Below are 18,300 nucleotides of genomic sequence, written 5' to 3'. Positions count from 1 at the left end.
AGGTACAGCAAGCAACTAGGAAGGCTAATGCCATGTTGACGTTCGTTGCAAAAGGGTTAGAGTACAAGAGTAGGGAAGTCTTGCTGCAGTTGTATAAGGCCTTGGTGAGACCGCACCTAGAACATTGTGTGCAGTTTTGCTCTCCTTATTCAAGAAAAGACATACTCGCCTTAGAGGGGGTGCAGCGTAGATTCACTAGGATGGTTCCTGGGATGAAGGGGTTGACCTATGAGGATAGGTTGAGTAAACTAAGCCTATATTTTCGACAATATAGAAAATTTAGAGGTGATCTTATAGAAACCTATAAGATTCTTAAGAGTCCTGACAGGGTAGATGTTGTGAGACTGTTTCCCCTGATTGGAGAATCCAAAACTAGGGTTCATAGTCGCAAGATTAAGGGTCAGCATTTTCGAACTGAGTTGAGGAAACATTTCTTCATAAGATTAGAGCCCATGGAATTAAAGGTAATATATTAGCATGGATTGGAGAGTGGCTAACAGGAAGAAAACAGAGAGTAGGGATAAACTCAGATTGGCAGGATGTGACTAGCAGAGTGCCACAAGGATCAGTGCTTGGACCTCAATTATTTACAGTCTATATCAATGATTTAGATGAGGAAGTAGAACTTAACGTATCTAAATTCGCGGATGAAATGAAGATAGGTGGGAGAATAAGCTGTGAGGATGACACACAAAGAATGCAAAGGGAAATAGACAGGCTACGTGAGAGGACAAGAAGGTGGCAGATGGAGTATAACGTGGGGAAGTGTGAAGATATTCACCTAGGTAATAAAAATAGAAAAGGGGATTATTTTCTAGAGGGGGAGAGACTAGGTAGTGTTAGTGTTCAGAGGGATTTGGGTGTCCTTGTACACCAGTTACAAAAAGTTAGTATGCAGGTACAGCAAGCAACTAGGAAGGCTAATGCCATGCTAATGCCAAGATTAAGGGTCAGCCTTTTCGAACTGAGTTGAAACATTCTTCAGAGGGTAGTGAATTTGTGGAATTCTCTACCCCAGAAGGCTATGGATGCTCAGTCCTTGAACATATTCAAGACTGAGGTTGATAGATTTCTAAAGGATAGAGGAATTACGGGATATGGGGATAGGTTAGAAGATCAGCCATGATCTTATTAAATGGTGGGGCAAGCTCGAGGGGCCGAATGGCCTACTCCTGCTCCTACGTCTTATGAATGATCAATTTATTTGGTGGATTGGTGGCCAGGACACGGGGAGAAACTTGCTTCTCTTTTTGAATAGCGCCATGGGAGATGTGGCCTGGGTTTAATGTCTCATTCAAAGATCGGCACCTCCAACAATGCAACACTGTACTCGACAATTCAAATGCCCTCTTCGCTGGTCTCCCCAGTTCCACCATCCACAAAATCCAGTTGATCCAAAACTCCGCCACCCACATACTCACCTTACTCACATACTAAACTCCACCACACCACTTCTAGTCAGTCTCCACTGGCTCCCTATCACCGAAAGCTGATCGATTTCAAGATCCTTACACCCGTTTCTAAATCCCTTCATCCCCTGGCACCTCCCTACCTCTCCGACTTGTTTACCCCCATCCCACTACCGGCTGCCTCCGCTCGACTGGCTTCGTCCTCCTGCATGTCCCTTGGCCCTCCTTTCTACCATCAGTGGCTGCACTTTTAGCCATTACGCGCCAAAACTCTGGAACACTCTTCCTCTAATTTCACCTTGCCCCTCCTTTCCCATCATCAGATCAAGCCTGAAGACGTTCCTATTCGACCATGCCTCCGGTCACCTTTCCCTCCCCCTGGCTTGGCATCGTGCTCCGCCACTGTCAAGAGTTCTAGGAAGCTACTCTGCGTAAGGGACGCGATAAATGCAAATTGTGTTGTTGTCAGTTTAAACTATGTGTTCAGAGTCCCAAGGTGGAACTTTACCCAGAACCTTCTGATTCAGAGGTGAGGGTGCTACCCAATGAGCCAGTTTGAAACAGTCGTGTCGAATCGTATGGAACTGAAACACAGAGACAAGGCACAGTCTTGAACACCTGAAACGGGTGCAGATTTGATGGGCTAAATAGCATCCTTCTGCAACGTAAATTGCTATGATTCTATGATCACAGAAAGTGAGAAAATAATAGATCGCAATGTATATGTTCTCAGTAATAGTTTTTTGCCTTTATCTTGGCCTTCATTATTCATGCTAAGGATAATTTATTGGCACTAAATACTGTGTTGATATCATGGTGGGTTCAGTCACTGACTCTGAGGAGGAAAGGTTATGTAAATTTTACAGAATTAGCTTGAGAGCAAGTATGACTTAGGCAATCAAAATGTAAATGCTCCATATGGCGTAGGTGTAATAGTGGATAAATATTTGAGGGAAAATAATGCGGTGGAAAGTGCACTGTGTGATAATTAACGCATGTTCACTTCAATATTAAAGGCACCTGGGAAAAAGCAAGGGAGGTTGTGGAGATGGTGTCTACGTTGTGTAGTACAGAGTAAGATTTCTTAATAAGGAATTCAACTTGTGCATATGGAACTTTTTTCTGGTTATACAATACAATAAGACCGTACAATTTACATTTATATAATGCCGTTCATGTTGGGAGAATCTCAAAGTGCTTTTTGGAGTTGACAGGGTACCCGAGGGGGTGGGAAGAATACTTGCATTTTTAGAGTGACTTATCATCACATGAAATGCTTGACAGACAATCATTCTCCTGGGTTGGCTTGTACTCAGTCTGACTCAGAAAGTCTTTGCTGTGAGTTACCTGCAGAAATACATCAGCTGAGCAATGCCAGAAGCAGCAACTGGAACCTCCCTGTGACAGCAATGCTGCTTTTCCACAGCAGTGATACGTTTTGAATGACACTAAAGATCATTGCCAGTTGCAGGAGAGGAAATAATTTTCACGAGTAAGAGGATCATTCCATGGGCCAATTTGAAACTAAAGATATTTGCTAACTTAAATGACACCCTTAATCTAACAGGGGCTTTTAATGATTAGAAAATAAATAGAATATCTGGCATTCACTGCTTGCTGGATAAATAACGTATTTTACGGTATTTCAATTGAAACAAACAAAGTCCTTTGAATCCTTTGGAAAATGCAATTGATCCTGAAGGATCACTGTAGAGTGATATTAGAAATAAGAGTTACCGTACCTGTCTGTACTCCTCCAAGTCTGTTTTGTTGCCAACTAGGACCACGGGGATATCGTATGTGTGCCGGACCCGATAGATAAGCTCTTTGAACTCTGCGGCCTCCTGAAATGATCGTCGATCAGTGATAGAATAACAGATTATAAAGCCCTCTCCCCCTCGCATGTATTGGTCCCTCATGGCTGTGAATTCTGCCTGGAAGGAACAAAGTAAAGAGAAACACATGGATAAGAATTCAGGTCAGCAATGCAAGTCAGGATGCTGGTAACAGGCTTTGGCCTCCCTTGTGTACCGAGCTACTGCGAAATATCACCTCACAAAAGCAAGGAAATGTCACCCTCCACAATGTACACAGTCATTTCACTATACAGTAGATCCTGTGAAACATTTGACATATTCTCCCTACATGAAAGGCTCTATATCAAATGTAAACATTATTATAGTGTTATTCAATTCAGTTATCACTGCCAGACACAAAGTGTGTTTCTTTTCTAAATAAATAACCCTCTCGTCTTTATATTCCAGTGCCATTTAACCCTTAGGGGACTGTTCATTAGCAAATTCACTGGGTATGAGCGAGTCTACCATGGATTGCTCATGGTTAGTGTCAGGAATCCCCGTTAGTTACTCTGTCATGATCAGTCAATCCCATTGTGAGCATTGCTTTTAGACCCTAATATCCTGTCATTTATTTAAAAAAGAGAGGGTCTTCAGATCATTTCAATGATCAAAACATGTTAACCCTTGAGGTCTTAGTGCTTGATTAACTATCTCCCCCCCACTCACCCCCATACACACAGACATAAATTAATCTGCTGAAGCAATATTTGTTAATTTAATTTAAAATTCATACTATTTATAACTGCATTTAAATTCCGGCCAAATCTGTTCTCTAACATAATCAGCTAATTTATCGAAGGAATTAATTATTGCGGTATCAGCTGCTAATTTTAGGCACCAATTATACATATCATACATAGCCTTTTTTGCTGGATGAAAGTATTTGTCTGTATTCACCCTAGGCTGTTCCGCATGTACTTCTCTCGGGTGCCTACAAAATAATTACACGGTCACTACACTTTAGAGAAAATCCTGTGAAACGCTTTGAGATGTACAACTGACACAAAAGGTGCTACATCAAATTATTATCTAGGGGTGTTAGATGCCAATACCGAAAGCAAAAGTAGAAAAGTGTCTGTCTTTGCATTGAAATAATAATAATCCTTGCATTTGATATACCCCTCATCACGTCTTCGAGACGTCTCAAAGCACTTCACAGAATATAGTGTAAAGTGAATTCAATGTATATTTTGTAGGAAATCGCGGCAGCTAATTGCGTACAGCAGTGTCCGACAAACAGTTGTGGATTGAGTGACCAAATTATTTTTTCTGAAGGGTTTATACGTTAGATTATTATTTAGTGTATATTACCATTCTATTCACAATAATTGGGATTATACTGGTCAATTTTTGCCTTTTAGGATTACGAAGAATTATTATTTTATTATCTTAACATAATGCCAAGCAGTGAATGCCAGATATTATGGCATTATGTTAAGATAATAAAATAATAATTCTTAACAAATGTATTCCTTTTCTGCTGTGCTGACTCTGCACTCCTGTCTGTGAAATTCTCATGTGCAGTTCCCAGTGCCTGGTCTGATGCAACTTTCATAATAATAATAATCCTTGCATTTGATATAGGGCCTTATCATGTCGTCGAGATGTTTCAAAGCACTGCACAGAATATATCATAAAGTGAATTGACTGTATATTTGGTGGGCGAAATGCGGCAGCCAATTGCACACAGTAGAGACCCACAAACAATCGTGGTTTTAGTGAGAATTTTTTTTTATATCGTGCTTTTGCCCACTTCCCACCTCCCCTATTTTCCGCCTCTCTTGATTCCAACCCCCAGCTCGAGTGCAAACCCTTACTTGTGCAGCACCTCGGGACATCCTCCTGATGTGAAAGGCTCTACATAAATGTAATTCTGTTGTTGTTATTGTTGTCGTTATTGTTGGAGTAAATGACAACGTGTCAATTTGATCGCCGCAGATTCAGTATTGATCTTTAATCTGTCAGCCCTCAGAGTAGCACGACAGCTGGGAGAGTGAAGGCCCCACTGCAACCCAGCAGCTCGGCTGAAATCAGACGTCCCCATGTGGGAAAGTGCAGACACCAGACCGGGCCACATATGGCTCACAGGTGGTGTAAAAGGGTCGCTTCAACTAAAGACATTACGGAGCTTCTGTGGCAACAAAGGACCACAGATTTATAAATATTCATTTTATATTGAACCCACTGCTAAGGATGAAATCTTTGTGGTCATGCACACTTCACAAAAGCGGGATATTTTTAGAATGATATTTTTGCAGCTGTTATATCAGGAAATGCATCATGCGAAAGATGGGAAGGAAATTTAGCATTCACAAAGCTAATCTCCGCTGCTGTTTGAGATGCGGCATTAGTTTTTTCAGCATCTTCCACCTGACAGCATAAAAAGCTTCAGCAATCCGTGGTTAAATATAGTAAGCTGTTTTCACTTTATAAGAGCACTCTGTTAACAAATGAGCTCTCTGATGCGAACGTAGCTATTATAGCATTTTGGAAGTAAATCTCAAGCATAATTGAACAGTTACTCTTACTGCGACGACAAGATTGTAAATCAAATGCTGACCCATCCCACCTTATGTCCGTAGGTCGACCAATGCAAGTGTGTGGATGGCAACATTCATGTGTTTTTGCAACATCATCATTGATGCCTTGGAGCACTGTGAACTTGTCTGGCTCAGGAACAGAACTTCCAAGTCCATCACAGAGTGTTATGTTGCTTTTCTCTTGACCCTTTGGTCCATTTGATTTCATACGTCACTTTGGAGCCAACTCCGCTCAGAGAGACTCTGCTTACCTCTTTCCCCTTTCCCTCCCCCACCCTCCTGAACAAATGTCACAAGTTCAGATCTGAAAAGAAACTAGAAGAAATTCAGATCAATATATTTCTAATTTCGGTCCAAAAATCTCATAGATAAAAAGTGGTCGTTCACATCATGGTTGTATTTGGGGAACTGAGGTAATGAGCAGATTGGCTGCCTTGTTCACCTCCAACACTCTATGTTAAATCCTGTGAAGCCCTTTGAGACATTTCGACAATGTGATAACAACAACTTGCATTTATATTACACACTCTGTCAAATGCAGGGTTTATTGTTATCATAATTTTACTCATTACTGCCTGTTTGCATAGTGCAGAGGGATTAATAAAGAGCTGAACAGGGTACTACACTCTACATTATTATTATTATTACATGCTTAAGCCTTAGTCTCACATGAATTATAGGTGGTGGGGTCATCTACACTTGTAGAATAAACATAAAGTAACCTCACAATTCATTCACCTCTTATTTATTTGGATGGAATGTGTCAAGCTTCAACCCATTCTCAGACATTGTCATTGCACAGATGCGATTAATGGATCATTACCGTGAAGACAAATGTCACCACAACCAGTTCATAATGACAAGCCATATATTTTAATGATTCTTAATTACAATTATTTCCTGGGATTGATTCATAGCTGCGGTTTTCAACAGCCCCTAAACGTAGGTGAACATCATTTTTAAAAAGACATTATTGTGGATGACTACCTCAGATGCATTCTTTATTTTGTCATAAGTGGGCCCATAATTCTTTCTGGGAGTCAAGGGTGATGGGGCAGAACAACACAGCTGGCAAACTGCAGCTATATGTATGTCAACAGTGTTGACGCTAAGAAATCCCAAACAATCGCACGTTTAAGAAACCATTCAAAAAGGATGAAATCTGTTTTTAAACATGCTTTGTAATGGGGTGAAAATTGTCACGTTACTTAATGGATTTGATATGTTGTTGAACTTGTTACGAAATACTACAAGTGCAGCCCTTCGACAACAGTCACGGTTAGGTTCGAGGCCAGTCTGCTTTCGCCACCTCCCTACCCAATTTTTCGAGTGTCCTCCAGTTAAAAATAAAATCCAACAGATTCAAAACTCTGCTACCAGTATTCTGATCCATGCCAAACTCTGCGCACCCATAACCCCAATTCGTGGCAACCTCCACTGGCTCCCCATTGCAGAACAGATCAATTTCAAGATCTTCACGCTTACTTATAACTTAATGTCCCAGTACTTCTCCCCTAACTCTCCGACCTGCTTACGCACCACACCTCTATCCAACCTCCTTACTCAACTGGCTCTGGCCTTTTATGCCTGCGTCTTCTCCACTATCAGCGATTGGTGCTTTCAGCCACTGCATATCGAAACTCTGGAACTCTCTCGATCAATCCCTCCATCTTGCCTCCTCCTTAACTGTCTTTAGATCACACCTGAAGACCTTCCTCTTTGACCGTGCCTACAGACTCTCTATGCCTGGCTCAGCATCAAGCTCCACCAGCTTATGGTGAACATTTATTTGTACTTAACTTGAAACATGATTCTAACCAGTCTGATTCTAGTAAAATCATATCTCCACCAGCAAGAAAAAAAAATCTATCACTCTAGCTTTGCATGTACTACAACAATATGAATTGAATTGACTTCTGACTTGCTGTGTTGCTTTCAAAACAAGACCGCACTCAGGAAGCCACACTCAGGTATATACTGCTTGGCTTCTTTCTAGTGCCTTGCTTTAAGTTTGCTGAGAGCAGTAAGGTGATTAGGAGCAGGAAACAAATAGCATTTAATATAATAATCCTTAAAGAAAAATAATTTTGTCACTCAATTCACGACTGTTTGTGGGACAGTGCTGTGCTCAATTGGCTGCCACCTTTCGCTCACAAATATGCAGTCAATTCACTTTACAGTACATTTCTGTGAAGCGCTTTGAGACGACGTGAAAAGCGCTTTGTCAAATGCAAGGATAATTACTATTATTTATTTATATTTGTTGATCGCTCCAAAATCTCATTAGTTGGGTTAAGGAGAGCTCTGTCGAATCCCAGATGAGTTGCAATGCAGACTCCGAGAACTGAAATTTCACCAAGTCTTAGCCTGCAAGTCCATTTTGTCTTAAAATTCAAGACTGTGGGAAATTCTTAAATTCAGTTGCAATTTGGAAACTGGCTTTCCACACGGTTCGTAATAAAAAACGCTTGCTTCGAAAATAAGACCAAATTTATAATAATGAAGAATCCTTGCATTTGATTTATCACCTTTTACAAGAGGAGAATGTCTCAAAGCACTTCACAGAATTTTACCGTAAAGCGTAGTAACTGTGTATTGTATTGTAATTAATTTACGAATTTTCCGCAATCGTAGATTTTCAGAGAGAGGAATTTTGAGCCTGTTAGTCCTCTGCTAACCTAATCTGCTGTCTTGGTGCATCTGACAGTATTGTTTTGGGTCAGACGGTTATGGGTTTAAATCCCATATTGGGACTTGAAGCTCATTGTCTACGCTGACACTCCAGTGCAGTGCTGGGGAAGAGCTACATCATCATAGGCACTGTCCTTCAGATGAGGTGTTAAATTAAGGTCCAATCTGCCTGTTCAGGTGGATGTTACAGATCCCACAGTGCTATTTAAAAAGAGAAAGCAGTTTCTTCCAGTGTCCTGACCAACAATCCTTCAGATAAAATTGATCATTCACTTCATGGCCGTTTCTGGGAATTTGCTGTGTATAAATTAGCTGCTGATTTCACCTACAAATATACAGTTGCTACACTTAGAAAAATTTTGATGATGTGATAAAAATTCAAATTCAAGGTCAATTGTTATTTACTTTCTTTTAATGATGATGTAAACCTCATAAGAAAATTAATATGTTTTTTTCAAAAGCTGCTCAAATTTATACCATTTGCAACCTTATTAAAATAATCCACAGCAAAGGATATTAAACTGAGATGAGGTCCCAGCAGTGCTCTGTGAGTCTGGCCTCTCTGAAAGAGCTAATGTAAAACCAGAAAGGTGCATTTTAATGATAGTGTAAAGGCAGATACTATGTCAAGATTAATTAGCAAAGAGATCAGATTCTGAGATGGTGAGTTGGGGATTTAATTCATCACAAATTAAATCCTTTTGGGAGATAACAGTGGGGCTCTTCCTTTCAAGGGATTGCTGTGTACAGCTGGATTGTAAATGTTGCCCTGCTCAAAGCAAAACCAAGCCCCTGTGGTGAAGTCATTCCTTTCAATGGATTACTCATTCTTCTTTCCACTTAATTACTGTGAATCTTTCTCAGCTGTCATGTCATTTTATGCTTATGTATTTAGGCCATCCTTATTGTCCTGATATTTTCCCTGTTAGTTACAGAGAAATGATGACAATACATAGACAGAGATTTAGATTCAGTTTAGATAATGAAGCTAATCTCATTAAGGGAAGAGGATGCTTTGTACAGGATGTCTCAGTTACATCATTCACCCACAATTATTTACCAGATGAAGTTTTTATGAGTCCCAAAATTCCACTCAGTCTTAGTCTGTAATTCCAATTAATAACAAAATAATAATCCTTACATTTGATATAGTGCATGTCATGTCAGGAGGATGTCTCAAAGCGGTTCACAGAATTTTACTGTAAAATCCAGAGATTCTATTTGAAGGCAAATAGTAGCCAATTTGAGCACTGCAATAATAATAATAATAATCCTTGCATTTGATACAGCTCTTTATCAGGTCTTTGAGATCTCTCAAAGCGCTTCACAGAATATATTGTAAAGTGAATTGAGTATATTTTGTGGGCGAAACGCGGCAGCCAATTGTGCACAACAGTTGCTGGACTTCCTCAAATACAAAATTGAGGGCATACATTCAGCCACCTTCTGACCCCTCTCCTGTCCGATGTCACCAACCTCTCCTTGTCCACCGGTTCAGTTCCCACTCCACTAAAAACAGCCGTCATCACTCCCATCCTGAAAAAACTTTCTCTGGACCCATTCCTCCTCTCCAGCTACCATACCATCTCTAACCTCCCATTCCTCTCCAAGGTCCTGGAACGAGTTGTTGCGTCCCAGCTCCGCTCCTTTCTCTCTCCCTATTACCCCTTTGAACCCCTCCAATCCGGCTTCCGTGCTGCCCACAGCACAGAAACAGCCCTGGTCAAAGTCACCAATGACATTCTGAACACCTGTGATCAAGGCTCCCTCTGCCTCCTTGTCCTCCTCGACCTCTCTAACGCCTGCGACACGGTCAACCACTCCATCATAGATGCCTCTCCTGTTTACTTAACCGCCGCAGGCCTGCCCTTGCCTGGTTCGATTCCTATCTCTCTCACGTCTCCACTTTGTTGCCTCTAACAGCTTCTCCTCCAGCCCCCGCACTGTCACATCTGGCGTCCCCCAGGGCTCTGTCCTTGGCCCTCTCCTCTTTAACATCTACATGCTCCCCCTGGGTGACATTATCTGCAGACATGGGGTCAACTTCCATATGTATGACACCCAACTCTATCTTTCTGCCTCCACCCTCAACTCCAGTGCCACTGCTGTCCTGACAGACTGTCTGAGGGCAAACTTTCTACAGTTGAATGTGAACAAGACTGAGGCCCTCCTGATTGGCTCGCACCAGCGCCTCTGCACCTCAGGCTCTGGCAGCATCAACCTCCAGGTTGCACACTTCAACTCACCAAGCCAGTCAGGAATCTAGGTGTCTTGTTCGACCCTTAACTATCTTTTCTTCCCCACATCAAAGCCATAACCCACTCTGCCTTCCATCACCTCCGTAACATCACCCGACTCACCACTATCTTACCCCTCAGGCTGCTGGAACTCTTGTTCATGCCTTCATCATCTCCAGGCTCGACTATGCAAGCACATAGTCTTGTCGGCCTTCACAACTCCTCCCCCACAGGCTGTAGATAATCCAGAACTCTGCAGCCCGTGTCCTCTCCTGCACCAAACTCCGTGACCCCATCTCCCCCATTCTCGCCCGAATCCATTGGCTCCCTATCCTTCAGAGGATCCAGTTCAAGATACTGGTCGTCACCTCAAAGCCCTCCATGGTCTCGCCCCACCCTACCTCTGTGACCTCCTAACCCCCCACCAACCCGCCCGTTCCCCCCGTTCAGCCGACTCCGGCCTGCTCCACGTCCCCCGACCCACCCGCCCCACCATTGGTGGGAGAGCCTTCAGCCACTCTGCCCCAACCTCTGGAATTCCATTCCCCAATCACTCCGCCTCGCCCCCTCCTTAACTTTCTTCAGTCCCACCTCAAAACCCTCCTCTTTGACCATGTCATCGGTCTCCCCCCTTTCCCTCCCCTCCCTTCTCCCTCCCTGATCCCAGCTCAGGTCTGAAATGCTGTACATTGTCCAGCACCTTGGGACGTCCTCCCGACATGAAAGGCGCTCTACAAATGTAATCTTGTTGTTGTTGTTGGATTGAGTATCCAAATACTTTATTTTTGAAGGAATTACTACCTCCAGGAAAGCGATCCGCCAATCGACTAACAACTGGGTTCCTACTTACTGCTAGATAAACAGAGGCATGTGGAGTAAGGAAATTTGCCCAACGTTTCGCCCGGCCTGGAATTGAACCCAGATACTCTCACTTGTGAGATGAGTGCACTAACCACTGAGCTACAGGACTTCACGATGTCCAACAATTACCACAAAGTGAATGATCAATTTTATTTGGGCAATTTGTGGACCAGGACATTGAAAGAGACTATGTTCTCTTTTGAACTCGTGCCCTGGGATCCTGAACATGCAAACAGATCCTGGTTTCACATCTCATCCAAAGGATTGCAACTCTGACAATGCAATGCTCCCCCAGCACTACACAGGAGTGTCAGCCTAGGCTATGAGTTCAAAGTCCCTATGTGATCACTGAGCATGATATTATTGGCGTAATATAATGAATGTGAGATACATCACTTTCATTACTTGAGAAGAGGAGTGAGCAATTTAAGTCAAGAATATCAGAAATTGTTTGTTCATTTTAAATCTGCTTCTATATTACTTGATCCATTGTTTCAACATCAGTAGGAATACCGACTTTCTTATTTCAGTGAAAATCAACAGTGAGGTAAAACTTGCAGTGTTTCATAAAATATTCCATGTGTTAATTAACAGTTTGTTCTTGTAATTTAACGCATTTAGCAGCTTGTTACATAGCCTACAAAATACACAGTCACTACTCTTCGCAGTAAAATTCTGTGGAGCATTTTGAGATGTCTCGAGAAAACACTATATCAAATGCAAGAATTATTATTTTTACTTATTACTTGTGCTCCACATAATTAATGTTTTCCACAGTAGGCAAATGTAGAGTCCTGTAGCATATTGGTTACAGTACTCGCCTCGCAAACAAGTGGACGTGGGTTCCATTCCCGGGCAGGGCGAAAAGTTAGACATGTTATCTTACTCCACACATAAGTAGGAAACTGGTTGTTAGTCGATTGGTAGATTGCTTTTATGGGGATAATAATCATTTCAAAAAAATACTAATTTGGTCATTCAATCCACCACTGTTTGTGGGACACTGCTGTGTGCAATTGGCTGCCACGTTGGGGAAGAAACAAATCAATCCAAATTCTCATATTTCTGATCTAAAAAGTACATATGTGAAGAAAGGATCACGATTTAGCTGTAATTTCACTGGATCTTCCCCTCACTCAAATAGGTCACTGTTAAAAGTTGTGCAGAATAAAGCCCTGGGGCAAAATGCTAGAGGACATGTACCAACATGAGTCAGCATATCCAGCAGTAGAAGAAAGGAAAGGAGAGACAATTAACAGCCTCATTGTCTGTGCTCTCAACTCACCCTGATGTGTTCGAAGCCATTTTTCACAGTGGAGGTAAGAAGAAAATGTACCCATTTATCACACAAAATAATAGATTGTAAGGACATGAATTACAGGTGGTTATGGAGTCCTCAGTACATTTTAGATCTGTGCGTGCATCGAACCATGAACATTGCAGCATTAAAACCATTTGAGAACCAGACATACATCTACAATTCACACTGGCTCATCTATTACTCTATACATATTGTTGTACCAAGCAAAAAAAAAGTGCTATATCACAGTTCTCCAAGCTATTGCAAGTATAATTTATAAGAGACTGTGGGTTCAATTCAGACAAGGACATTTGCGCACTTTGAGCACTTTTGCATTCAAGTGGGATTGCATTGATTTTACATCGGGATACACAGACACTTATTGTTTAGACCCCACTCGTGCCTTTTAAATGTCAAGATTTCAGCCATGACGTGAACATTCAGACCTTCTGATCAAACACATGTACCAATGGACAAAATTCTGTCAGGAAGGCAGAAAAGTTAATGTCAGAATATTAAGAGTTTGTCAGTGTAAAAAATTCTGCATGGCATTTATCTTTATAAAACAAAACATGCGCAAGAGTCAAAAAATAGTCAACAAAACATGAATTAATAAAATTAAATTTAACTGCCTACTCCTGTCCCATTGTACCCCTTCTACAATAACCATCATATCATAGGTGTCAGTTTGTTAGACTCTTCCAACTCTTCCCTCCACAAGTTGCAGATCATCCAGAACTCTGCAGTTTGTGTCCTCTCCCGCACCAGGCTCTGTGACCCCATCACCCCCACCCTCGCCCGGCTCCACTGGCTCCCCATCCCTCAGTGGATATAATTCAAAATCCTTGTCCTCACTTTCAATGCCATCCACGGCCTTGCCCCCTCCTCCATCTCTGACCTGCTGACCCCCTATCAACCTGTCCGCTCGCTCCGTTCAGCAGGCTCCAGCCTCCTCCAGGTCTCCCGCCCGACCCACCCTTCCATCGGTGGCCAGGCTTTCAGCCTCTCTGCCCCCACTCTTTGGAATTCCATCCCACAATCCCTTTGCCTTGCTCCGCCTCTTGCCTCCTTCAAGGCACGACTCAAGACCCTAATTCTTGACCATGTTTTCATCCACCCTCCTACCCCCTCTGCCCTCTCTCATCCCATCCCTGCCTCCCCCACTCTCGGGTCCTGATCCCTGACTGTTCAGCACCTTGGGACGTCCTCCCGACATGAAAGGTGCTTTACAAATGTAATTTTGCTATCGTTGTTGTTCGTCTCTGAGTCAGAAGGTGTGAGTTCAAGCTGCACATCAGGACTTCGAACTCACAGTCTACAAACACAACAATGTCTGACACACCAATGTGTTGGAACAGAACATTGTCAGAGGCGCTGTACGACAGATGAGATGTAAAACAGAAGTCCTATCTGCCTGTTAGGTTGTATGCTAAATGTCCCATTGCATCAGTTTCCATGACAAAGAATTGCCCAGATAAAATCTATCATTCGCTTCATGGCTATTGAGACACTGCGGAGCGCAAAATTGTCGGGTGCAAAATACACAGTCATGACACTTTTTAATAAATCATATGAAGTGCTCTGAGATGTCTTCTGAATGTGAGGATGCTATATCAAGTGCAAATATTACTTTTATTGTTACTTTATTCTCCAAAATGGATTCAAATGTCCTTAGCCACCTATAATTCATGTCCTTACAAACTATTATTTATCCATTTTATTCTTACCTCCATTGTGAAAATGGCTTCTATTGGAGAAGCAACATCTAAACTTTACAGTGCCTCATAGCTGCTCCCGATTGCTTTTCCCACTCTAACCTTACATTTAATTAAAGCGTGCTTCATTTCAGGGGGATATCAGGATTTATGGTAAATTGCAGTGACAATATTTTATAGGCAAATGTGGCAGCCAATTTCCACACAGCAATGTCCCACAAAAAGCCTTGAAGTGAATGATCTATTTTATTTGAGGGATTGTCGGACAAGGCACTGGGAGAATCTCACTTCTCTTGCTCGAATCGTGCCATGGGATCTTTGATGATCACCTGAACAGTCAGATTACATCTCGATTTAATATCTCATCAAAAGGACGCCACTTTCAACAATGTAACCCTTCACCAATAATGTATTTGTAGTGCGAACCTAAGCTATGAGCTCAACGTTCCAATGTGGGCCTTGAACCTACAACCTACTGATTTAGAGGCATGAGTGCTACTATGTGAGCCTGCAAAAGTGGAGGGGCCGACCTGTTAGAAATATTCCATTATCTGAGCTAACCTCAAGATAACTATGTGGAAGATACAGTATTTAACTCCTTGTATCAAAAATCAATCAGTAATGTGCAGCTTGTTCACTCTGTTGGTTTCAGCTTTCCCCAATCACGGACTAAGACCAAAAGGTGATGAGCAAAGGTTAACAAGTTCTTTGTGTCAACGTTGAAGAGAATAGAGGAAATTTTTTGTGCTCTTACTGCAATCACAAAATAAAGGGCACCATTGTATTGATATTCTGGCACACACTATCGTATTTCGCCCCCCCTTCTCGCCTGACATTTATTGCGCATGCTAATGTGACAGAGGCTCCACGCAGCTCCAGCTGCCATGTGTAGTCACTACTCATGGGGGAAAAGGACAATAACGATCAATAAAATGGAAATGCCTGAGCATTATGTTCCATTATGTTTATTTTAAAAGGTGGCCAAGCCTCCAAGTGATGTTGGGATGACAGAGTATTTAGGTTATTTTACAATCTTGATTTAGCAATTGTTTTTGCCCTTTGTATCAGGAGAAACGTTTCCCACAAACTACATACAGTCAGAGCACTTTACAGTATATCCTGTGAAGCGCTTTGAGAGGTCTCAACGATATGATAAGGCGCTATATCAAATGCAATGATTATTATTATTATAAAATTAGAGGTCCAATCAAGCAATCATTGGTTCATTATCATTACATCATTCAATTACTCATTCCTGCTCATTCTTGATTTGATATCCCAAACTCTCTTGTTATCTTGTGACGTTGCTCAAAAACACAGCAAACCAGTGCTTTCAGAACAGGAGGAGGCCATTGAACCCATTGAGTTTGTTCAATTAGCTCCACTGATAGTGCAATCAATCAAGCCTCAAGCAGACATTTCTCTAAACCCTGTGGTGAGATGTTTTTTCATGTTGCATTGCAGGTTTGCTTGAATTGAGTAGTCATGAATGTGAAAGACATCCCTGCTGGGAATTGGAACATTTATTCTCTTTTTGCACCTGATGTTTACATCAAGCACTGATAGGTAAGATACAGTGTATGTAAAATGCTGGGTAGAGATCCACATTTACTGGTTCATCATAATCTCAGGAGAGAGAGAAAGCACCAGACTATACAAGTGTGACATTTCCATTTCCCACACCTGCCAAACCTTTTTGTGGCCTCTCTGGGAGAGACTGCTATTTCAGTCCTAATTAGTCTGAATTATGAACAGTTCTGTACAGGGGACCCATGTGCAATGGGAACAGTATTAAAGCTGCCTTAATTCAACCTGCTTAGGCCCCCCCTGCTTTGAGCCCTCACACTCTCCAGAAAGATAAGAGGCTCATATCACCAGTCTGGCCTGGAGTTGAACCCGTTGCGAAGAGAAAAAAGACTGTGTACTAATTCATTCTTATTACTCACTCTCTAATGCAATATAATTTACACTAGTTGATGTGTAAAAGCTACACCTCGTCTAGCTTTAGAGTCTTATGTGGAATCAATTTCACAGTACTCATAAGTCAGAATTCTTCAACGATTATAAACACAATAGGGAGAATACCCAATTGATCAATTATCAGTCAATCTAAATATGTAGGTTTGATTTATTTCCAGTTGTGGCATTTGAACAATGCTGATTGCGTTAGGAAAGAAAGAGTATTGGTGAAGGAGTCCCAGAGCTCCCTCGTATAGATGGTAGTAGAGAAGATGGCTAGTATCAAATGCCTGGTATTTGGTAAGCATTGTTTACAACAGGGTCACAGTGTTTGGAAGCCTTTAGTGAACATCATAAATCAACCTTCAGTAAATAAGGAAAATAATTTCCTCTCCTTGATCACCCCTATTATAGTATAAGGCGGGTTGAAATTTTATGGACCACCTTAGAAAAAGCAACTGTATGTATACACACTTGCTATTGCTCATTCCGATATACATTACCTCTGATCAGGAATGGTACAATCTGTCTGATTTCTCTTGGTTCATCTACTTAAATGGCCCAGATCTTCTTATCTATAATTTGTCGCTTCCGTATTGGCAACAATACATGCTGTCAGCTGTAAATATTTTAATATTACCAGAAGTCCTCTCTTCATAAGTAATTTCTGAATGGTGAGCATTGAAAAAAACAGACAACTCACAGAGTCACAGACACTCAGATAGAACTTTTTTCCAGTTAAAATCACCTTCAGCTTTTCTTCACTTACCCAGTTTCCAATCCAATGAGTTAGTTTCCAATTCATGTCACGAGTTTTCTCCTTTAAAAATCTTATAATGACATATAGTCTTCAGGAAAATCCACCTAAATGACATCCACTGAATGGCTCTTATGTAGAGTTTAGTTCCTTCCTTGAAGAATTTCAGTAGCTGGGAGGTGACTTATTGCTTATAAAGCTCATGTTGGCTATTCTATATAGAACTCTGCTCTTTAGATGAGCATTGATAGCATCTCTTATTCCTTTGATCTCAAAGGTCATTGTAATCTTTTTTTCTGCTTGCGTAATTATTTTTTAGGAAATGTCTGCTCAAGAAGAAGTGGTTGGTCTATAAATTACTATTTTCTTGGTTTCTGAGTCGCTTGGTGGCTTTGTTAGAACAATCATTCAGCCTAAAGTTATGCCTGATGTGGTTTTGCCATGATTTATTACTTTTGCAGAAAAGGAAACTTTACCATTATGGATTTATACATTCCTGACAAAGGGAGACATTTATCTGGGTTCTCAATATTAGTCACGGTGATAAAAAGGAAGTGGGCTTTGAATAGACTTATGCATTTTTTTCAATCCACACTAATGTTCTACCTTTAGCACCTTCTTCATTCGCCTTGCTCACTGCACTCCCAGCTCCTCCATATACAAGCTGAAGATCATCCAGAATAGGCAGATCCGCAGTATTCCAGGGCACTGCTCATGACAGCATAGCCAGCCTGGTTTAGCTGCGCGATCTGGAAAGGCAGACCAGTCACTGGAGGCAGGGAGGCATCCCCCCTATTTCCTGTTAACCCTGCAAGCCAAAGCCCTAAAGGTTTGGGTGGTCCTAGCTGGACAAGCAGCAGGAAAGCTTGTCAGACAGCAATACCAATGGCAAGCTATGCGGTTTTAGCTGGTTAGACTGCAGCAGCACCCCAACACACACTTTGCGGTCGCGAAGCCTTGACTCTTCCAACC

General features: G+C 41.7%; 1 protein-coding gene across 5 annotated transcripts in view; it reads right to left on the bottom strand.

The window, feature by feature from the left end:
- Positions 1-18,300, bottom strand: part of rit1 (Ras-like without CAAX 1) — a 93,803-nt gene that overhangs the window by 39,369 nt on the left and 36,134 nt on the right. For all 5 annotated transcript variants that reach the window (XM_007897202.2, XM_007897203.2, XM_007897206.2 and 2 more), the window contains one exon: positions 3,152-3,343. In XM_007897202.2, the coding sequence (XP_007895393.2) occupies positions 3,152-3,343 (192 nt within the window). The remainder of the gene's footprint in view (positions 1-3,151; positions 3,344-18,300) is intronic.

The sequence above is a fragment of the Callorhinchus milii genome, unplaced genomic scaffold (assembly GCF_018977255.1).
Source record: "Callorhinchus milii isolate IMCB2004 unplaced genomic scaffold, IMCB_Cmil_1.0 Scaffold1, whole genome shotgun sequence".
Classification (NCBI taxonomy): Eukaryota; Metazoa; Chordata; class Chondrichthyes; order Chimaeriformes; family Callorhinchidae; genus Callorhinchus; species Callorhinchus milii.
This window is presented reverse-complemented; position numbering and strand designations above follow the sequence as displayed.